Source organism: Salvelinus sp. IW2-2015, unplaced genomic scaffold (genome assembly GCF_002910315.2).
Source record: "Salvelinus sp. IW2-2015 unplaced genomic scaffold, ASM291031v2 Un_scaffold2639, whole genome shotgun sequence".
In the NCBI taxonomy this organism is placed as follows: domain Eukaryota; kingdom Metazoa; phylum Chordata; class Actinopteri; order Salmoniformes; family Salmonidae; genus Salvelinus; species Salvelinus sp. IW2-2015.
In genome coordinates, this window is record NW_019943946.1 from 146,530 (window position 1) to 170,589 (window position 24,060).

The following is a 24,060-nucleotide window of genomic DNA, read 5'->3' on the forward strand; positions in this document are numbered from 1 at the left end:
AGAGAGAAAGGGAGAGAGGTAAGAGGAGATATTGTCTTACTAACAGCCAAGTGAGTGGTATACATTAAATGCAGTTATATTGGACACACACGATGCACGTACACACACCTCATGAAGTAGAGCATGGTAAAGTGTCATGCTGTCTTTTGGGAGGTTCTTCTTGGTCTTGCTTTCGGTGACGACATCATCCTGGTGTTGGTCCAATCAGAGTCTTAGGAACAGACAGAAGGGGAGGGGTTAGTCATCACACTGGTGCGTTCCAGGTGGCATACATTACCGAGGCGTTGTTGCACAGTATCAGCTTGTTAAGTCATATTCTGAGACTACTTCCACATGGGCAAACATCTGCTTGGTCTCGGACTGGTCCTTTGAAGCAACCCGAAGCTATAGTAATAGCTGAATGCACATCTGTTGTGTAGGTCCCTCAACTCCAACATGAACGGAACATCAGAACACACACACAAGCCTCAATGTGTGTGCTATCTCTGTTTCCCACATCTCTCTCTCTCTTTGTTCCTCTCTAACTCGAACTCACTCTCTAAATTCAGGACAATGGAGTGGACACAGGACAGTGCCATAGTTACAGTAACTCAGAGAGAAAGAAGCAGGGAGTTGAGACACACAGCTCCCTCCTTCTGCCCGGAGTTATTCTACTGTAACTATGGCGCTGTCCACTGCATGGTCTTGAACTCAGAGAGAGAAAAAACCTGTCCTGATTTATAAACATTGATTTTCTCAGACACTAGTGTCAGACTCACCCTGCCTTGCCTCTCCTCCACACACACACAGACACAGACACAGAGCGCTAAATTACCTCTGTCCCGCGGGTTGTGTGTGTTAGCAGAGGCCCGTCTTGCCCTCCCCCCTCGCCGAGGTCTAGTGTGCTGCTCCAGTTTTCCGTTCAAACGTTAATCCATCTTCACTCGCTGCCCGTTGTTTTACGCCCCCAAAACACACATACACACACATCAGGTGGTTTGGGTTGGTCAGATTCTCCACGGATAGAGAGGACGAGAGAATGATAGATGGGTAAGACGAAAGGGGAAAGTCCTATATTCGATATTTCTCCGTTATTTTCCCTTCTGATCGCGCGTGTGTGAATAAACTCCGACGTTTCACGTGCCTTTTACCGGTTCACCCCAGTCCCAGTCAGCCACGCTATGTTCGAACAGCCCACCCAAACAGCGCTCAGAAACGAACCGATATCTCACTTGAAGAACCGCCGCTCACAGAGAGCCTCGCGCACACAAAGGCYTGGGGGGCGCGAGAGGGCGGGGGGAGACGAGGGGAGGAGACCGACTGCTCCTTCACACATACACAAACGCCCCTCCTCTCACCGCTCCAAATTCCTAATGGTAGACTACCACCACCATAAAGCTGGGKAAAACAAAGCGATGGATTTTGGTGTGTGTTTGGGTATGCGCGTGCATGAGTGAAAGCATGTGTGTCTGTTTGATTCTGAGTGTMTCTTCGAATATATTCCCCTTTTAGAACATTCTATTTTAAATGTAAAGGCTATTCATTTTATGCCAAAAGATGCTGAACCCCCCATCTCTCTTCCTCTTTTCGTATGTTGTTAGTTGTATTGTGGGTAGACCTCGCCCAGTAGGGTGGTGTTGGGTTCTGACCACGTGCCTGTGACTGCTGCTGCGGTGTGTATTTGCGTCTCTTCATTCAACAAACGTGCACGCACCTCTGACTGTCTGATTTACCATGACATGTACACATGCAAACCTTTCTCCCAGGTTATAAATACATATATACCATGACACACCGACCCACCCACCCTTTTCTCCTGGACTGGTCACAGCTGGGCGGCTAATAAACTCATCACTCACTCACACACAAATACATATAAAGAAGACTCCAGCCTATCAGCACTAGCCTGCAGACAACAGAGAAGACTCTAACCTATCAGCACTACATAAATACAGAAGTAAAGGAATGAAATATGTTTAGAGCGCATAGGTCTAAGTGTGTCTTTATAATTGTGTGTCTCAATTTACAGCTGCTAATGGCTAGAGGCATCCTTTCATCTTTTCCCTGTCCCCTCCTCTCTTCTTCTCCGTCTATGAACCATATGCAGAACACAAATGCCACCTTCTGGCCACAGGATACCACATGCCATAATAAATATGTTATGGCCAGTAGATGGTGCKCTTCACCAACTGAACCAATCTACATGAGCAGTGCCTTCAGAAAGTATTCATACCCCTTGACTTATTCCACATTTCCTTGTGTTACACTTACAGACTGAACTCAAAATGGATTGAATATTTTTCTCACCCATCTACACACAATAACCCATAATGACCAAGTGAAAACATGTTTTTTGAAATTGTTGTACATTTATTTCAAATTAAATACTGAAATATCTCATTTACATAAGTATTCACACCCCTGAGTCAATACTTTGTAGAAGCACATTTGACAGCGATTACAGCTGTGAGTCTTCTTGGGTAAATCACTAAGAGATTTCCACACCTGGATTGTGCAACATTTGCCAATTATTATTTTCAAAATTCTTCAAGCTCTGTAAAATTGGTTGTTGATCATTACTGACAACCATTTTCAGGTCTTGCCATAGATTTTTCCAGTAGATTTAAGTCAAAACATTAACTTGGCCACTCAGGAACATTCACTGTCTTCTTAGTAAGCACCTCAACTGTAAATTTGGCCTTGTGTTTTAGGTTATTGTTCTGCTGTCTGATGGAAAGCAAACTGAACCTGGTTTTCCTCTAGGATTTTGCCTGTGCTACGCTCCATTCCATAATTTTTTMGTCCTGAAAAACTCCCCAGACCTTAACAATTACAAGCATACCCATAGCATGATGCAGCCACCACTATGCTTGAAAATATGGAGTGTTGTACTCAGTAATGTGTTGTATTGGATTTGCCCCAAACATAACACTTTGTATTCAGGCCAAAAAGTGAATTGCTTTGTCACTTAAATATTACTTTAGTTCCTTGTTGCAAACAGGATGTATGTTTTGGAATATTTGTATTCTGTACAGGCTTCCCTCTTTTCACTCCTGTCAATTAGGTTAGTTTGTGGAGTAACTACAGTGTTGTTGATCCATCCTCAGTTTTCTCTCGAATTACAGCCTAAACTCTATAACTGTTTTAAAGTTACATTGGCCTCATGGTGAAATTGATCAATTTCAATGTTGTTTGAGTTGCTTTGTGCATCAGCAAATTACTTGAGATGTTTTACTGCAACACTGCTCACTGCGATGCTTTGACATAGGTGTTTAAAGAGCTGTCAGTCAAGGTGAGCTTATGACTATAAGCTCCCTGCCCACTCAGCCTGTCTTTTCAAACTTCATGGTAGTTAGCCATGAGAGAACAAGTACTTTTCAGAATGACTGTTCGGGACCTTTAATGTCTTTTGAACTCTGTTTCCTGACTGAATCAGCATTCAAATGTAATGAATTGTGTTTGTGGTAGAGCCTCATTGGCAGCTATTGTTATCATACTGTATGTCTGCATCAGACTGTCGGCTAGACCCAGAGCGCATTTAGAAACAGAGGCCCATTATCGTGTCAGACTGTCGGCTAGACTCGACCCCAATTAGAACCAGAGGCTCCAATATCCTATCAGACTGTCGGCAATACCCAGAACCCATTTAGAACCAGAGGCCTCAATATCATATCAGTCAACAACACACCCTGGGCATCTTTATCTCGGGAGGAAGGCGTATCCCACCTCTCTCCTCTCTCTCTCTCACACCACTTTTCTCTCTCTCTCTCTCTCTCTCTCTCTCTCTCCTCTCTCTCTCTCTCTCTCTCTCTCCTCGCTGTTTGACCAGCTGGTAAGAGCAAAACAACTTTCTACAAAACAGGTCGCCTACAGGAGACAAATCATCAATTTTGAGGGAACCAGAGAGCTTTCATCTCTCCAAATCCCGCCAATTCACCCACGAACTCCCACGAACGGCCAGCTTGTTCTCTCTTGTTGTAGTGTTGAGCGGATCGAGCTCCCGCGACACACACGCACACACACAGCTCGGGCGTTCCCGCGACTCCTTCAGCGGCCAACGGAAGGGTGGCAGGAGAGAGGAGAGGGAAGAAAGAAGGAGGAGAAGGTGAGAGAGGAGGAGAGGAGGAAGAAACCGACTGTTTTGAAGCTATACGCCAGTAAACATAGACTATAAGCATACACAGTGAAAGAAGAGGAAACCGTCTCAGTGCTATTTTATTTCAGTGTGGATGAAACTAGGATGAGAGAGACGCCAAAGGAGAGAGACGCCATGGTGAACAAGTTAAAGACTCCGCTATTGGGTAAGTAGCCTGGCTACTGGTCTATCTGCTCGTTACACGCAGTGTCTACTCACGACTGTACTTGACCTGATTCCGCGAATTTGTTGACTAGCCGTAGCGCTCCACTGCCTCAGCCTCACGGAACAGCGATGAAGGATGGAGGTGAGGAGAGAAGGGGAAGGAGGGATGGAGCAGAGAGAGAGATGCAGAATAGAGGGAAGACGAGATGAAGAGACAGTGTGTGTTTTCTAATGTAGGCATAATGTAATTATAAATTATACAAATCCCGTTAATGCATACATGGATACTCTTACATAAATAAATAAACAATATACAGTACAGGCATAGCCGGATTATGAAATCAGAGACCCCGGGCACTGTTTTTTTTGTTGCGCCTTCACACTTCCTGGCACACCATTATTTTCTGTAAACAAATCCATGCACCAAGATGCAATTGAATGCGWGYTTTCCTGTTGAAGAAAAAGSCCCTTTATAAMAAAGCCATAATAACARTTGTYATGTAGGCTACAGTTMAGCAGGAGCGTTTTTAGGATTTCCACACATGGGGAACACTTGTTTGCAGGGTCCGAATATTTGTTTTGCCTTTTAAAAACGCATTTCATACAATTCTACATACTTTACATGACTTTACATACGTTTCTAATACCACACAAATGACCYAAATCAGTGGCTACTCTGACACTAACAAACTGAGATCAATCTGGTCTGGAATTCAAACAAATAATAGCCCAGGCTAATGAAGCGACACACATTATACAATATTGAGAGGCTATATATACAAAAGTATGTGGACACCCCTTCAAATTAGTGGATTCGGCTATTCCAGCCACACCCGTTGCTGACAGGTGTATAAAATCGAGCACACAGCCATGCAATCTCCATAGACAAACATTGGCAGTAGAATGGCCTTACTGAAGAGCTCAGTGACTTTCAACGTGCCACCGTCATAGGCCACCTTTCCAACAAGTCAGTTCGTCAAATTTCTGCCCTGCTAGAGCTGCTCCGGTCAACTGTACGTGCTGGCTGCTCCGGTCAACTGTACGTGCTGTTATTATGAAMTGGAAATGTCTAGGAGCAACAACGGCTCAGCCGCAAAGTGGTAGGCCACACAAACTCACAGAACGGGACCGCAGAGTGCTGAAGCGCGTAGCACGTAAAAATAGTCTGCCCTTGGTTGCAACACTCACTACCGAGTTCCAAACTGCCTCTGGAAGCAACGTCAGCACAAGAACTGTTGYTTGGGAGCTTCATGAAATGGGTTTCCATGGGTCTCCCGAGGCCCGCAGCGGTCTAAGGCACTGCATCACYGTGCTAGAGGTGTTACTACAGACCCAGGTTCATTCCCGGGCTGAGCCACAACCGGCCGTGGCCAGGAGTCCCATAGGACGGCACACAATTGGCCCAGTGTCGTCCGGGTTAGGCGAGGGTTTGGCCGGGGGGGCTTTACTTGGCTCATCACACCCTAGTGACTGCTTGTGGCTGGCCAAGTGCCTGCAGGCTGACCCCGGTCACCAGTTGAACAGTTTCCTCCTACACATTGYTGCGGCTGGCTTCCGGGTTAAGCTGGCGAGTGTGAAGGAGCTCGGTTAGGCATGTTATGTTTCGGAGGACACATGATTCCACCGTAGTCTCTCCCGAGACCTCTGGGGAGTTACAGCGATGAGACAAGATCGAAATTGGGGAGAAAAAAGGGGGGTATAATACAAAATAAATAAAAATACAAGAAAATACACCAAAAAAATGGGTTTCCATGGCCAAGCAGCCACACACGCACAAGCCTAATGCTTCGATCACACTGACAGCGTCATTGCATCTTGGTACACCAGAATTACATTCATTTCCAATGAAACGCTGTGTTTGTCTTGCAGCATTGCATTGCAGAGGCAGTTGCAGTGCGTTCGGTGTGGTACGTACGTTGGATTTATCGAACGTATGCGTCAAACTGTATGCGTAGGTGGCTTGACAGAAATGGTAGCAGAAGGTGAATGTTGAACTTTTGTTGCGTGCATATCGAGATGATGCTGAATAGTATTTTGCGCAACGACGCTGTCGGTGTGATCAAAGCGTAAGATCGTCGGCTGGAGTGGTGTAAAGCTCYCRGCCATTGGACTCTGGAGCAGTGGAAACGCCTTCTCTGGATTGATGAATCACGCTTCACCACCTGGCAGTCCAACGGACAAATCTGGGTTTGGCGGATGCCAGGAGAACGCTACCTGCCCCAATGCATAGTGCCAACTGTAAAGTTTGTTGGAGGAGGAATAATGGTCTGGGGCTGTTTTTCATGGTTTGGACTAGGTCCCCTTAATACTGCATCTAGCTCTGACCTCAACTCCATCAAACACCTTTAGGATGATTTGGAACATCAACTGCGAGCCAGGCCTAATTGCCCAACATCAGTGCCCGACCTCACTAATGCTCTTGTGGCTGAATGGAAGCAAGTCCACACAGCAATGTTCCAACATCTAGTGGAAGCCTTCCCAGAAGAGTGGAGGCTGTTATAGCAGTGGGTAAGCCCCTCCATTAACCCGGCCCTGAGTACAGGGAGGACACTCAGACAGTCTCCTCTCTTGCAGAAAATGTGAAAACAAAGTATGCTCTGCCCCTGTATGTTGAATAGGTTATTCTAGGCCTTATGTTCTCAAACAGTCAGGTGGACTAGGCTAACACAAATAATAATTTGACCATTTTAATTGTTGCTACATAGGATAGGACATAGGCGACACTAAACGATTCCAATATGTTAGTGTAATCATTTATGATGTAGGCCTACCTTTCATGTTTATCTATTTCTTTGACACGCACACACACACACAGACAATATAGATCTGTTGTGGGAGTGTTTCTATTTTGGGGTGTCTGGCTTTTAGCATCGATATGGCATTTTACCCTGGCACCAGGCAACCAGGCAGGCGAAAGAGAGACAGAGAGAGAGAGAGAGTGTGTGTGTGTGTGTGTGGTGTGTGTGTGTGTGTGTGTGTGTGGTGTGGGTGTGTGTGTGTGTGTGTGTGTGTGTGTGTGTGTGTGTGTGTGTGTGTGTGTGTGTGTGTGTGTGTGTGTGTGTTGTGTGTGTGTGTGGTGTGTGTGTGTGTGTGTGTGTGTGTGTGTGTGTGGTGTGTGTGTGTGAGAGAGAGAGAGCGAGAGAGAGAGGGATAAGAAGAAGAGAGAATGGGAGAAGAGAGGGAGACAGAGAGAGAGAGAGAAGAGAGAGATACAGATTTGTAAAACGTGTGCTTTCTCCCTGAGCCTTTAGCCCATCAGGCTCACACAGTCTTGTGGCATGCAGGTGACATGTTTGAGACCCCCTCCTCCCCATCATACCAGATAAAATGAAGGATTTGTTTGTTTTCTCTGTCTGTTGTTTTTGATAAATTGTGTCATTTTTAGCCTCTAATCCATTTTAATCTCTCTCTATGTCTCTATCTCTCTGTCTCTCTCTCTATCTATCTTTCTCCCTGACCATCTCTCTCTCACACAATTTCAATTCAATTCAATTCAATTCAAGGGCTTTATTGGCATGGGAAACATATGTTAACATTACCAAAGGAAGTGAAGTAGATAATAAACAAAAGTGCAATAAACAATAAAAATTAACCGTAAACATTACACTCACAGAAGTTCCAAAAGAATAAAGATATTTCAAATGTCATATTATGTACATAAACAGTGTTGTAACGATTGTTGTATTTACAATGATGTTTGTTCTTCACTGGTTGCCCTTTTCTTGTGGCAACAGGTCACAAATCTTGCTACTGTGATGGCACACTGTGGTATTTCAACCAGTAGATAAGGGAGTTTATCAAAAATGGATTTGTTTTCAAATTCTTTCTGGGTCTGTGTAATCTGAGGGAAATATGTGTCTCTAATATGGTCATACATTGTGCAGGAGGATAGGAAGTGCAGCTCAGTTTCCACCTCATTTTGTGGGCAGTGTGCACATAGCCTGTCTTCTCTTGAGAGCCAGGTCTGCCTACAGCGACCTTTCTCAATAGCAAGGCTATGCTCACTGAGTCTGTACATAGTCAAAGCTTTCCTTAAGTTTGGGTCAGTCACAGTAGTCAGGTATTATGCCACTGTGTACTCTCTGTTTAGGGCCAAATAGGATTCTAAGTTTGCTCTGTTTTGTCATGCAATTCTCATTTTGTTTTCTCATGATTTGGTTGGGTCTAATTGTGTTGCTGCCCAGGGGCGCTGTGGGGTCTGTTTGTGTTTGTGAACAGAGCCCAGTACCAGCTTGCTTAGGGGACTCATCTCTCTGTAGGTGATGGCTTTGTTATGGAAGGTTTGGGAATCACTTCTTTTTAYGTGGTTGTAGAATTGAACCGGTCGTTTCTGGATTTTGATAATTAGCAGGTATCGGCCGTATTCTGCTCTGTATGCATTATTTGGTGTTTTACATTGTACACAGAGGATATTTTTGCAGACTTCTGTAACGATCTGGGTGTAGTGGGTGCGAAGTCAGGCGCAGGAAGCAGAGAGTTCAGTGGTAGTGCAAATTTAATGCACAAAACAGTGAACAAAAGCCACCCCACAAAACACAGGGTGCACACAAAACAAATGCCCCAAAACCGGGGACTGCAACAGTCCAGCAAAACCCACAAAACACGAAACACGTATACCTCAAACGTGCACCCTAGTTACACAAACAATCCCGCACAAATAGCAGGCGGGCCTGCTGGGTAATAGAGCCCAACTAGTTAACCAAACACAAAACAGGTGAAACAAATAAACAGAAAAGGGGAAAAAGGGATCAGTGGCAGCTAGTAGGCCGGTGACGACGACCGCCGAGCGCCACCCGAACAGGAAGGGGAGCCACCTTCATTAGGAATCGTGACAACTTCTGCATGCAGAGTCTCAATTTGGGGTTTGTCCCATTTTGTGAATTATTGGTTGGTGAGTGGACCACAGACCTCACAACCATAAAGAGCAATGGGTTCTATAACTGATTCAGCTATTTTTAGCCAGATCCTAATTGGTATATCGAATTTGATGTTCCTTTTGATGGCGTAGAAGGCCCTTCTTGCCTTGTCTCTCAGCTCGTTCACAGCTTTGTGGGAGTTACCTGTGGCACTGATATGGTATGTATAGTATGTATAGTTTTTTGTTTGCTCTAGAGCCACAGTGTTTAGATGGAATTTTTATTTGTGGTCCTGGCGACTAGAACGTTTTTGGAACACCATTATTTTTGTCTTACTGAGATTTACTGTCAGGGTTCAGGTCTGGCAGAATCTGTCCTCCTTAGTTGGGGACAGAAGCACCAGATCATCAGCAAACAGTAAACATTTGACTTCATATTCTAGTAGGGTAAGGCCGGGTGCTGCAGATTGTTCTAGTGCCCTCGCCAATTCGTTGATATATATGTTGAAGAGGGTGGGGCTTAAGCTGCATCCCGGTCTCACCCCACGGCCCTGTGGAAAGAAATGTGTGTGTTTTTTGCCAATTTTAACCGCACACTTGTTGTTTGTGTACATGGATTTTATAATGTTGTAGGTTTTTCCCCCAACACCGCTTCCCATCAATTTGTATAGCAGACCCTCATGCCAAATTGAGTCGAAGGCTTTTTTGAAATAAACATGCATGAGAAAACTTTGCCATTGTTTTGGTTTGTTCGTTTGTCAATTAGGGTGTGCAGGGTGAATACGTGGTCTGACGTACAGTAATTTGGTAAAAAGCCAATTTGATATTTGCTCAGTATATTGTTTTCACTGAGGAAATGTACGAGTCTGCTGTTAATGATAATGCAAACGATTTTCCCAAGGTTGCTGTTGACATATATCCAACGATAGTTATTGGGGTAAAATGTGTCTCCACTTTTGTGGATTGGTGTGATCAGTACTTGGTTCCAAATTTTGGGGAAGATGCCATAGTTAAGGATGATGGTAAAGGGTTTAAGTATAGCCAATTGGAATTTGTTCTCTGTATATTTTAGAATTTCATTGAGGATACCATCAACACCACAGGCCTTTTTGGGGTGGAGGGTTTGTATTTTGTCCTGTAGTTCATTCAATGTAATTAGAGAATCCAGTGGGTTCTGGTAGTCTTTAATAGTTGATTCTAAGATTTTTATTTGATCATGTATATGTTTTTGCTGTTTGTTTTTTGTTATAGGGCCTAACAGATTGGAGAAGTTGTTTACCCATACATCTCCATTTTGGATAGATAATTCTTCGTGTTGTTGTTCGTTTAGTGTTTTCCAATTTTCCGAGAAGTGGTTAGAGTCTATGGATTCTTCAGTTACATTGAGCTGATTTCTGACGTGCTGTTCCTTCTCGCTCTCTCTCTCTCTCTCTTTCACACGCTCACTCATGATCATCAGCAGTCCTGCAGCAGATATATAAAATCAAATGCACTATTGATAGAGAACAGAGGGGTCCAGTATATTTTACTACCTGTTCTCCCTCAGGCTACAATTACACACACACACACACACACACACACACACACACACACACACACACACAACACAACACACACACACACACACACACACACACACACACACACACACACACACACACACACACACACACACACACACACACACACACATGTATCGGAGTTGACTGTACATAACAGACTGGTCAATGAACTCGGCCTTATGGCTCTGCTCTACCATTAGCATTGATTGATCAGTCTCCTCTCTAACCCAAGACAGTTTCTGGATGTTTCTGAGTAGATGGGGAGAGTTATTCAATTCTAAATGAGAATCCCTTCAGAGTTAGGGTTCATGTTATANGTGTGGTCAGGGTACCTGCAGTGTGTGTTGTTATGTCGTCTCCTAAGGTCCAGGTCTCTTGGTGTGTATTTAGATTAACATGAATCACACCCACGTACGGCACCATGCCCACACGCACGCACGCACGCACGCACGCACGCACGCACGCACGCACGCACGCACGCAACACACACACACACACACACACACACCACACAACACACACACACACACACACACACACACAACACACACACACACACACACACACACACACCACCACACACTGATCAGACCATCCACATCAACCACATCCAGGACCAGAGGCAGCTCTACACGTATCTTCCCAAGTCGTTCCAATGAGCCAGAGCGTAATTTCCCTGCCAGAGCTCTGGGAATCTATAAAGCAGGAATGTTGACATCACTCTGTTATTCTTCTATCTCACTAACTTTTAATTTCTCTCTCTCAGGATGGCTGAGGTTTCGCAGCAGGAGAGAATTCAGGCATCGCTGTAAGTCACCACACACACACACCACACAAGCACACACCCCACACACACACGACACCACACACACCACACACACAACACACACACACACACATCACACACAACCACAACACACACACCACACACACACACACACACACACACAACCACAGCATGCATGGTTTCATAGAACCGATTATAATGATAGACTCCTGTTAGACCAGCCTGATCAACAGAAATGACTTCGATCAGACGTTTGAAACGTTCCTGAAACGATTGCGCTCACAAAAAAAAGGAACTTGCCCAGCTCTGGGGCGCAAACTTATGAGTTCTCCGCCTGGCACTGCTCAGACCACTGCGCTATTGGACGTTCACAATGCTCTAGCAACCGTGAGAATCACTTTACGTACTTGAGGTATGAGGTCCAGTTGGTTTGCAGAGCCTTCCCCCAAAACCATGCCGAATTGGACCCTTGTACCGGTGCCAAATTTAACCCTGTAACCATTGCGATTAAACCCTGTACCATGCCAAATTAACTTCTGTAACCATGCTGAATTAACCCTGTAACATGCCGAATTAACCCTGTACCATGCCAAATATGACCCTGTGACCGTGCCAAAATAACCCTGTAACCATGCCGAATTACCCTGGTAACATGCCGATGACCCTGTAAACCATGCCAAATTAACTCTGTACCATGACCGAAAATTAACCCTGTAACCATTGCCAAATTAACTCTGGTAAACCATTGCTGAATTTAAACCAGCAACCATGCCGAATTAACCATGCAACCATGCCGAATAACTCTGAACCATGCCGAGATTAACCCTGTAAGCCATGCCGATTAACCCTGCAACCATCCGCGAATTAACCCTGTAACCATGCTGATTAACCTGTAACCATGCTGAATTAACCCTGTAACCATGCTGAATTAACCCTGTAAACCATGCCGAACTTACTCTGCTAACCATGCTGAATTAACCCTGCAACCATGCCGAATTTAACCCCGCCAACCATGCCGAATTAACCCTGCAACCACGCCGAATTAACCCTGCAACCATGACGATTAAACCCTGTAAACCATGCCGAATTAACCCTGTAAGCCACGCCGGAATTAAACCCTGCAACCATGCCAATTAACCCTGTAAACCATGCCGAATTAACCCTGTAACCATGCCGAATTAACCCTGCACCATGCCGAATTAACCTGTAACGCCCACGCCGAATTAAACCCTGTAAACCCATGCCGAATTACCCTGTAAACATGCCGAATTAACCCTGCAACCATGCCAATAACCCTGCACCATGCCGATTAACCCTGTAAACCATGGCCGAATTACCCTGAACCATGCCGATTATGCACAAATGACGTTGATCCTAATATGATATGTCGATGTTCGTACGGAAACTATGAGATCTTGTTTTAGATCAGGGTTTCCCAAACTGGTCCGGGCCCCGCCTAGGTGCACGTTTGATTCAAATAATCAGGCTTGATGATGAGTTGGATTATTTGAGATTCACCATGTTGTGGTGCTAGGGCTAAACCAAAGGACATGCACCGGGGGAGCGCCCCAGTTTAGGAACCCTGGTTAGACAAACCAACCATTTCTATGTTAGATCATAGTTGACCTGTTCTACATCCTGAAACATCCTTGTTACTGTCAAATTTCCTTGCCCACTTCATTGCTTTTTACCCCTCTTCCCCCCTCCACACACACCACACACACCAAACACACACACACACACACACACACACACACAACACACACCACACACACACACACACACACACACACACACACACACCCACACACACACACACAACGGACCCCCTATCCCTCCAGACCTCCATATCCCTTCCAGACCTTCCTTTATCCCTCCAGACCCCCTATCCTCCAGACCCCTATCCCTCCAGACCTCCTATCCCTCAGACCCCCTATCCCTCCAGACCCGCCTATCCACTTCCAGACCCCCTATCCCTCCAGACCTCCTATCCTCCAGACCCCCTATCCCTCCAAACCTCCTTATCCCTTCAGCCTTCCTATCCCTTCAGACCCCTATCCTCCAGACCCCCTTGCCGCTCCAGACCTCCTATCCCTTCCAGACCCCCTATCCCTTCAGACTCCTATCCCTTCGACCTGCCTATCCCTCAAGCCCCCTATCCCTCCAGACCCCTATCCTTCAAGACCCCCTATGCCCTCCAGGACCCCCTATCCCTCAATATCCCCCTATCCCTCCGGACCTCCTATACCTCAATACCCCCTATCCCTCAATACCCCCCTATCCCTTCAGACCTCCTATACCCTCAGACCCCTATCCCTCCAGACCCCATCCCTTCAGACCCCTTCCCTCCAGACCCCCCTATTCCCTCAATACCCTCTATTCCCTTCAGACCTTCCTAATTCCCTCAGACTCCTATGCCCTATCAAGACCCCACTATCCCTTTCAGGAACCCCCTAATCCCTCCAGACCCCTTATCCCTTCAGAACCTCCCTAATCCCTCAAAGACCCCGAGCCCTCCAGAACCCCTATCCCTTCAGACCTCCTATCCCTCAGACCTCCTATGCCCTCAATAGCCCCCTATCCCTCCAGACCCCCATATCCCTCCAGACCTCCTATCCCCTCCAGACCTCCTATCCCTCCTATTCTCTCCAACCTTACCTATCTCTCCAGCCTCCTATCCCTTACCTATCTCTCCAGACCTGCCTATCTCTCCAACCTCGTATACCTCCAGAACCTCCTATCCTCCAGACCGTCTATCCCTTGCAGACTCCTAAACCCTCTATCCCGCCAGACCTCCTATCCCTCTATCCCTCCAGACCTTCTATTCCCTCCCAACCCTCCTATCCCTCCAGACCTCCTTATCCTGCAGGACCTCCTAACCCTCTATCCCTCCAGACCTCCTATCCCTCTATCCCTCCAGGACCTTCCATTCCTCCAGACCTCCTATCCTCCAGACCTCCTATCCCTGCAACCTCCTAACCCTCTATCCCTCCAGACCCCCTTCCCTCCGACCTCCTAACCACATAGAGCCTGTTGATGATGTCTGTAGACTGGAACATCCAGAGCATTAGGCTAAATGCTAGATAGCAGTAATGGACTTCATACTCCGGCATGAACATGCAGACACAGCACACATCACATTGTTAAAATTTGTTTAACATGGCCACTTACTGTGGTGTGTGTGGGTCTTATTACAGGGAGAAGAGAAGAGGCAGACAGAGATCAGAGAACAGAGGAGACAGCGGAAGATGACAGAAAGACAGCTTCAACACCTAAAGGTACACGCACGCACGCACGCACGCAACGCACGCACGCACACACACACACACACACACACACACCACAACACACACCACCACACAACACACACACACACACACACCACACACACACAGGCCCTTGTGTGTCTCTGTTTAGTACCCGATAGAAACAACTCGGCTGTCACAGACTGTTTAACAACAGCTAGGAGATAAAGCCTGCTTCGATGCACCACTACATAGGCCTCCCTGTTATCTCCCTCTAGCTGACTTGACCAAAGCTAAAATAGCATTTTGATAACCCTTCACACACTGACTGAGCACCCAGCCTCTGATAAGTAGTTGTGTTAGAACACCACAATGACCTTGTGTGCTTCCCATTCCTGGCTTTTCTGTGTCTGGCTAAAACGGCGGTACCATACTGTGTGTGAGAGTGGTTTCTGCCTCAGAGGAGTGGACACAAATCTGTTTCTCTGACCAACCTTCTATAGATTATCTTAGACACACACACGCACACACCACACACACCACACACACACACACACCACACACACACCATTGAGTTCTACAGCGCTGTTCGTAAATTAGGTTGTCATTATGTGATGATGTAATGCAGCCTGGAGATTTTGTCTGATGTAACCATGGAGACGTGCCACACATATGGTAGAGAAGTAAAAGTTTGAGAGTAGAGTACGGTATGTGTGTGTGTGTGTGTGTGTGTGTGTATTGAGTGTGTGTGTGTGGGTTTGTGTTTCCTTTCCATTGTCAGTAATGTAAGTAGTCTTTTTACACCAGAACAATGACGCGTGCTGAGCTGGGGGGGGTGTTATATCCAATTATATCCAATTATGTGGGATGTGGGAAGGGGGAACACTGCTGATGCTGCTTTACTGAGGAAAAATGTACTTACCTATGTCTGATGTTTGCATATGTCCCACCCTAGCTATCTTAAGATGAATGCACTACTGTAAGTCGCTCTAGATAAGAGGTCTGCTAAATGACTTCAAATGTAATGTAAAATGGAGGGAGAGAGAGAAATATTGAAGAGAGGAGGAATTGTTATGCAGCATTAGGGAAACGATATAACATATTTGCTTAATGGAGAGAGAGAGAGATAGAAAGGGAGCGTGGAGTGGCATTGAGAGGCAGGGTGAATTTAGAGAGAGAGAGAGAGAGAGGAGAGCGAGAGAGAGAGGAGAGAGAGAGAGGAGAGAGAGAAGAGAGAGAGGAGAGAGAGAGAGAGAGAAGGGTGGATGGATGGATGAGGAAAAGGGGAGTGTTGTTTGTAAATTCTTCTTCATCATATTGGTTGTAATGCACATTAAAGCTGGACAGGAGAATGCTGGGTAGAAGAAGGGCACTACTCCTTTTTCCTGGAGTGGTCTAGCTGACAGGAGAATGCTGGGAGAGAGAGGACTACTCCTTTTTCTGGGCTGGTCTAGCTGACAGGAAGAATGGCTGGGTGAGAGAAGGACTACTCCTTTTTCCGTGGAGCTGGTCTAGGAAGAAAATGCTGGGGAGAGAAGGATACTCCTTTTTCCTGGAGCTGGTTCTAGCTGACCAGAGAATGTGCTGGGGGAGAGAAGGACTACTCCCCTGTTTCCTGGGCTAGTGGTCTAGCTTGAAAGAAGAATGCAATGGGAGAGAAGGGACTACTCCTTTGTCCTGGAGCTTGTCTAGCTGACAGAAGATATCTGGGAGAGAGAAGGACGTACTCCCTTTTTCCTGGGAGCTGGCTAGCTACAGTAAGAAATGCTGAGGGAGGAAGAGAAGGCCTACTCCTTTTTCCTGAGAAGCTGGTCTACTGAACAGAAAATGCTGGGGAGAGAAGAGGAGGGCATACTCCTTTTTCCTGGAAGCTGGTTAGCTGAACGAAGATGCTGGGGAGAGAGGACGGCTACTCCTTTTTCCTGGGCTGGTCCTAGCTGACAGAAGAATGCTGGGGAGAAGAAGGCCTACTCCTTTTTCCTGGAGCTAGTCTAGCTGACAATGAGAATGCTGAAGAAAGAGAAGGCTACTACTCTTTTTGCCTGGAGCTGTCTAGCTGACAGACGAATGTCTGGGGAGAGGAAAGAGAACTACTTCTTTTCTGGGAGCTGGTCTAGCTGACAGAAGAATGCTGGGGAGAAGAGAAGGCTACTCGCTTTTTCCTGGAGCTGTCTAGCTGACAGAGCAGAATGCTGGGAGAGAAGAAGAAGGCTACTCCTTTTTCCCTGGAGCTGGTCTAGGCTGACAGAGAGGATGCTGGGGAGAGGAGAGCCTACTCTATTTTCCTGGGCTTGGTCCTGCTGACAGTAATCGCTGCCTGAAATATAACACTTAGAAAAAAAGGGTTCAAAACCCTTATTGGGTTCCAGGTAGAACTCTTTTGGGTCTCACATGTAGAATCCTCTGTGGAAAGTGTCTACATGGAACCGAAAGGTTCTACCCATAACCAAAAGGGTCTTCAAAGTGTTCTCCTAAAGGGACAGCCGAAGAAACCCTCATTGTTCTAGATGGCACCTTATTCTTCTAAGCGGGTACATACCCTAAATACCTTTCTCTGTGAGCATGGGATTGAACCTCTATTTCCTACTGTCTCTCTACCCTCTCTCTATGCCTTGCTCATTCTATTCTACCTGGTGGTGTTGTGTGTGTGTGTGTGTGTTGTGTGTGTTGTGTGTGTGTGTGTGTGTGTGTGTGTGTGTGTGTGTGTGTGTGTGTGTGTTGTGTGTGTGTGTGTGTGTGTGTGTGCTGTGTGTGTGTGTGTGTGTGTGTGTGTGTGTGTGTGTGTAGTCGAAGGCTCTGAGAGCGCTGGTTGTTGGATGGGCTCCAGAGGAAGATGAGACTCAGAGAGACTTCAGGAGGACAAGAGAGGACTAAGGCATAGAGAAGAGCATCTCCTGGTTAGTACACATACATACACACACATACACGCCGTTGCGGTCGCTGTTGTTGATAAAGCAAAGTAACTCTTTAATTTATCTTTAATATTATTTCTCCACACACTCCATTCATGTGTAATTAATATGTGGTGTGTGTGTGTGTGCGTGCGTGCGTGTGTCTGTGTCAGCCTGAACAGGAGATAGAGGAGCTGGAGAATCCGGTCTGACCAAAGAGAACAGAGGAGGTCAGTTCTATGTTAATAAAGTATTAACATTCTGATCATTATTTTCCATGTGGTATTGCATTTTTTCCATTTGTTAAAAATACCAAAAATTTACCAACATTTGCTGATTATATGATGCAAACTACTTTTATATGACGGGACTTTATTCACATAAAAACAGTTGGATGGAAACCCTGCCTAGATTTTTGTTAATGTAGAGCCTAACCAGCTCCCCCCTCTCACTCTCCTCCCTCTCCCCTCTCTATTTCCCCCCTCTCTTCTCTCCCTTCGCTCCCCAGCTGTAAATGGAGTATCACAAAACCAGAGTCCTAGAAGAGAACTAACAGGAGTAGAAGCCAAGCTGTTGGGTCCCAGTCCAGACCCAGGCCAGCGCTGAGAACCCTGTTACCCTGGTCTTCATGGGCTATACAGCTCTGGAGGGTGAGACAGCGGGGGAGGTGGGGGGGGCAGGGGGACAAGAGGGGAGCACGGCTCAGTCAAGGCGGAGTTTGTGATGCTACAGACGGGGAGGTGAAGGGGTTAAGAGAGGGGGAGACAGAGACCCAGGCAGCAGCCAATGGAGTACGGGTGAGAAGGGGAGGCAGGGGGCAAATGGGGAGGAGGGAGGAGGGGAGAAGGAGAAGAAACAGAGTTGCAAGTGTACAGTCATGTGAGTGTTTGTTGTTTGTGTGTTGTGTTGTGTGTGTTGTGTGTGCGTGTGTGTGCGCGTGTGTGAGTGTGTCATAGAAGGAAGAGATGGTGTGTGAGAGTTTGTGTTGGTGTGTGTGTGTGTGTTGTGTGTGGTTGTGTGTGTGTGTGTGTTGTGTGTGTGTGTGTTGTGTGTGTGTTGTGTGTGTGTGTGTGTGTGTGGTGTGTTTGTGTGGTGAGTGTGTTGTGTGTCAGAGCAAGAGAGACTTGAGTGCGTACGTGTGTATGCGTGTCTGATCACACACTTATCATGACTACAAAACCAAACAGTCCGACTCCTCCTGCCAAGCAACAAAAACTACAGCCAACACCAACCATATACAGCAAACAGACACTGGAGAATCAGTACTACTTTGTATTACTGTACTAGTACTACAACAACAACCTACAGCCAGGACAATATACACTAGACTATGTACTACTTTAGTACTACAATAACAACCTACAGCCAGGACAATATACACTAGACTATGTACTACTTTAGTACTACAATAACAACCTACAGCAGGACAATATACACTAGACTATGTACTACTTTAGAATACAAATAACAACCTACAGCCAGGACAATATACACTAGACTATGTACTACTCTAGAACTACAATAACAACCTACAGCCAGGACAATATACACTAGACTATGTACTACTCTAAGAACTACAATAACAACCTACAGCCAGGACAATATACACTAGACTATGTACTACTCTAGAACTACAATAACAACCTACAGCCAGGACTATACATCGACTATGTACTACTCTAGAACTACAATAACAACCTACAGCCAGGACAATATACACTAGACTATGTACTACTCTAGAACTACAATAACAACCTACAGCCAGGACAATATACACTAGACTATGTACTACTCTAGAACTACAATAACAACCTACAGCCAGGACAATATACACTAGACTATGTACTACTCTAGAACTACAATAACAACCTACAGCCAGGACAATATACACTAGACTATGTACTACTCTAGAACTACAATAACAACCTACAGCCAGGACAATATACACTAGACTATGTACTACTCTAGAACTACAATAACAATGGGGAAATCTGAAATGGAACCCTATTTCCTATAGTACTTTGGGCCAAAACACTCCCACGGTGCACTAGTATAGGGAAAAGGCTGCTTTCAGATGCAGCTAGTACCTCCAGACTGATCAAACAAAAACTCCCTCACTGTGTACTGCTATCGTACTACTATTTACTACGATGTATTTCTTCTGATATGGATTATTCTTTTGMTTTGATTGKWATTTTTATATTTTTCTGTCTTGACATTTATAGTGTATTCTGTGTGTACTTCTGTATTCTATTCTATTAWTATTATCTTTATTATTGAACTGGATGTGCCGTCACGTTATTGTTGAAAAGAAAATGTAGCAGGTCTTTGTATTGTAATGTGTCTGCTATCGGAGCCATCTGGAAAATGTRTATCATTGTTTTTTAGTCCAGAATATGAAGAAGACATACATTTTGTATATTTCTTTGTGTATCAAGTATTTATCAGTCAGTTTCATATTATATTGTCTCTGTAATATAGTTTCACAGTGMGAACAGTATTCAAATATATTGATATCAAGTTTTATACAATGTATTTATTTGTTTGGGTTCTGCCAAATCATAGCCAGCCACACTCTGCATGCAAGCTTGTACCATCATCACAAATCAATAGGTAAACCAATCAATTAATCAAGCAACCACACCATGTCYTCTGGTACTTCTCAGATACCATCATTATCTCTGTTTTAAACTGTCCATCCCATGTCATCATCTCTGTCTCATCATCTCAAGTCATTTATACTCTACTTACATCTAGTAATCTATTGATCTCTATTCATCTCTACTAATCTCCTCATTAGACTCACTATGACACTGTGCAACTCATAAACACATTTCACTATTTTATTTGTAAAAAAAAATGTAAAGGATGGCTGGTTCACTGTTTGAGTCAAGCCCGGCCATTGTTTTAATGCTGATGCTTYTGAATTTTGTTGAGTCAGTGATGTTGAATCTTCTGATGTAGCATTAACTCTAACTCTGGTTAGTGTTGTTATTGATCGTAATACTCCTCATCAGGTCTGATCAGTATCATTGATAACTATATCCATCATCACGGCATATTGCTTAACATGAATGTAATAATGGGTTCTATTGGGATCGAAGGGAAGGTGAAACCTGTCGTCAGCAGAATAAACCTTCCATTCCCAGAGACTCTCTGGTGTCTGTGTGTTCCATTACCCTGCTCTACAGTGTACACTAGGGGAAAGAGAAAGGGTGGGGTCTGGGATGAGAGAGGGAGGAGGGAGAGAAGGGAAACTGGAGAGGATAGGTTCAGTGAAGGGACATAGAGAGGGGATAGGGAGGAGAGGGAGGTGGAGAGATAAGGTGGGGTTAGGGGGAGAGAGAGAGAGAGGAGCAAGAGAGTGAGAGATTACAGATCTCTCGCTGGAACCAGGGAGTGTGATGGTCTTGGGTTAGCTGGGGTCGTTTATGGGTCATATCCACACACCATAGATTACCTCTGCTTTTTTATGCATTGGAAATAGTAACAACTGTTTCAAACCACTTAATACAACAACAAAAAAACACATGGGTCAAGTATGTTAAATACTTTTGAATAATTGATTGATTACCCAGCGTGGAGTTTGTACCTAAATGACTATTCCATTGGTTTCCATTGTATCCAGCATGCTAATCTGCTGCTGAAGTATGAAGAACGTTGACATTTTGACCCAGCAGGTCTGGTTCAGAGTCCCGAAGTTAACGAAATCCCACAGCTGCTCCTCCTCAGTCAGCCCTGTAATAGACAAATTATGCCATCTGTTGGCCAATGCATGAACTACAACCCTGTATGGAATTTGTATTTTCTGAACTACATGAACTGATTGTGAAACAGGAAAGAAGCAGCATTCGTTGTTTAGTTGCACAGGTTTGCGAGTCAGCTATCCAATACTAGAACATAATAAATCAATGTGTGTCAATGAAAACCATTCTTCGTTATTTTTCCAGGTAGACAAATGCAAAGCAATGGTATGGTTTCACAGTTATTTTGGTCAAGTTTCGGCCGAGAACTTTAAGAGAATGTTATACCCACCCTTTAATGAACCAATCAAATTGCGATACTAGGTGTAAGTGCCCGCCCATTTAGGGTTCTTCCAAGTASCTGGACCAATCAACGAACGCCTCGGTGTATTCAGCCATTTTGTATGAAAATCAAGGAAATCTGCCGCCGCTCCAGAGACCTGTGGATTATATCGAARGATGGAAGGGTGAGTGGAAAATATGTAGTTTCATGTCGAAAAGAAACGGAAATAATCTAACCGTAGTTGGACTTTTTTTTAAATTAATTTTTATATACAGCCATGTTGTTATGCAATCTGTTTACTATATTTGTGTTTTCTAGTAGTTTAACGTTTAGTTTGAGACGAGATGATGCGTGAGACTTTCAAACAAGGCTAGCTAGTTAGCATTGTCTGCGCGTGAGCGTGTCCGGAAGAGATGCGAACTAGTTGAAGTTAAGACTTAATAAGGGTTGTTTAAAAAAAACTACGTATTATACTGCAAATAACAATAAAAACGCTAGTTGCAGATTTTTTTCATGTAGACGAAAATAACCACCTTTTAAAGTATTGCCAAATGTAGTTAAAAAAAACGCCCATCTTGAATCAACGTGTCTTTGTAGCTAGTTTCCGCATTCCATATGTGCGCTCGTGTTTGTGGAAGGCGAATGMTGTGTGTTCAGGATTAGGTTGAATTGTCGAATAACTCTATGGTTATTAGCTGGTCAGGGGACATTACAATTCAACGAAGTGTACTAACGCAACTTTTCATGAGTCAATTCAGTTTCTAGTTTACTATGAACTTCATAAAGTTAGTAACTAAACTTCCTCTTTCGTCCTGCATTTCCTCGCCTCCGCTCTTTCCCCCCTTTGTCTCAACAGACACAAGTTAGATGCTGATCTGTATCCTATGGGACCTGGCTACGTCACAGACATAGAGTAAGTCTGCTGATAGGTTTTACATTTACAATCAATCTAAAATGTAATGTAAAATGTTGATTGAGTGATTTACTGATTTGCTGATTGGTTGATGTTTTAGGAAAATGCATCCTGCCCTCTTTGGAGTAACTCAAATGAGTAACCCTCCTTTTCTCTCTCTCCCCAGTGTCTCAGTGGGTACCAAGGTAGGCATCTTTTCATTCACAATTTAACTCCTTGTTTTTTCTCCCTGTCTTTACCCCTGTGTTCTGTGCTAAAACGTTGGTTAAAGTCTCTCTCTCCTCTCTGGCTGTGTCTCTGAGTGCTGTTAGAATGAGTGTCTTCTCATTGTCTCTCTGTCCCAGTCAGTTTTCTAGCCTGGCTGTAACAGTAGCTGTATTGTAGAGAGATGGAGTGAGGCTGCTGGGCCACTCCAGACATGAGCACCATTGACTGACTGACACAGAGCAGTTTCATTAACTGTAGTCTGTATGAGCAAGACCATCTGTCTGACAGACTGCTCTCCTCTCCAGCCATAACTCTGTTAATACATTTACCCGGGTCGTATTTGTTGGTGCACGTAGCAAAACCTTTTGCAACAGAAAATGGAAACAAGTTTGTTATTGAGCYTGTWKAGGGTTTTCTTCGGTTGGTGCGGGTTTTCTTCGGTTGGTGCTTAGTGAATACAACCCAGCTAGGCCTGTCTCTGTCTCCATGATGTATGTGGTTATGATCATTGTGAATGTTTCTTTCTCTTCCAGAGGGGATCCGATGAACTCTTCTCCTCCTACATCATGACCCCAGGTGTGTGTGTGTGTAGCTGATGGTTAATCAGAATGTTCTATGTTGTTCTCTAGTAGCTAATGGTACTGTATCTGTTAATCAGAATGTTCTATGTTGTTCTCTAACAAGACACATTACCATTAGCTACTAGAGAACAGCATAGAACATTCTGATTAACAGACACTACCATTAGCTACTAATCAGAATGTTCTGTTGTTCTCTAGTAGCTAATGGTAATGTGTCTGGTAATCAGAATGTTCGGTGCTGTTCCCTAGTAGTTAATGGTGCTAAGAGTAAGAAGTTAAATTAAAAAGTTGTCTGTTTGTAGCAAACGGTAATGACAGTAAGAAGTTCAAAGGTGAGATGCGGAGCCCCAGCGCTCCATCGCGTGTCATCCACCTGCGCCAGCTGCCTGGGGACATCCAGGATTCTGAGGTCATCAGCATGGGAATGCCCTTTGGGAAGGTCACCAACCTTCTGATGATGAAGGGAAAGAACCAGGTACGTGCGCACACTACAGATCCTCTACCCTAAAGGTGTTCACACACTCACTACAAATACTCTACCCTAAAGGTGTTCACACACTCACTACAGATCCTCTACCCTAAAGGTGTTCACACACACACTACAGATCCTCTACCCTAAAGGTGTTCACACACTCACTACAGATCCTCTACCCTAAAGGTGTTCACACACTCACTACAGATCCTCTACCCTAAAGGGGTTCACACACACACTAC

The 24,060-nt window shown here is 44.9% G+C and overlaps 1 protein-coding gene and 2 long non-coding RNA genes across 4 annotated transcripts in view; 2 read left to right on the plus strand and 1 right to left on the minus strand.

The window, feature by feature from the left end:
* Positions 1-174: 174 nt before the first annotated feature.
* On the minus strand, positions 175-1,209 carry LOC112074456 (uncharacterized). Its single transcript, XR_002894745.2, has 2 exons — positions 815-1,209; positions 175-211 (listed from the first exon to the last, which is right to left on the minus strand). It is a non-coding gene; the product is annotated as an uncharacterized lncRNA (long non-coding RNA).
* Positions 1,210-14,726: 13,517 nt separating this feature from the next.
* Positions 14,727-18,421, plus strand: LOC139025415 (uncharacterized). The gene is made up of 3 exons (XR_011476993.1): positions 14,727-14,761; positions 17,516-17,849; positions 18,128-18,421. It is a non-coding gene; the product is annotated as an uncharacterized lncRNA (long non-coding RNA).
* A 3,321-nt stretch (positions 18,422-21,742) lies between these two features.
* Positions 21,743-24,060, plus strand: part of LOC112074452 (polypyrimidine tract-binding protein 1) — an 8,087-nt gene continuing 5,769 nt past the window's right edge. For both annotated transcript variants that reach the window (XM_024141629.2, XM_070440546.1), the window contains exons 1-5: positions 21,743-21,829; positions 22,502-22,558; positions 22,725-22,743; positions 23,299-23,341; positions 23,649-23,821. In XM_024141629.2, coding sequence (XP_023997397.1) covers positions 21,822-21,829; positions 22,502-22,558; positions 22,725-22,743; positions 23,299-23,341; positions 23,649-23,821 — 300 coding nt within the window. In that variant the 5' untranslated portion in view covers positions 21,743-21,821. The remainder of the gene's footprint in view (positions 21,830-22,501; positions 22,559-22,724; positions 22,744-23,298; positions 23,342-23,648; positions 23,822-24,060) is intronic.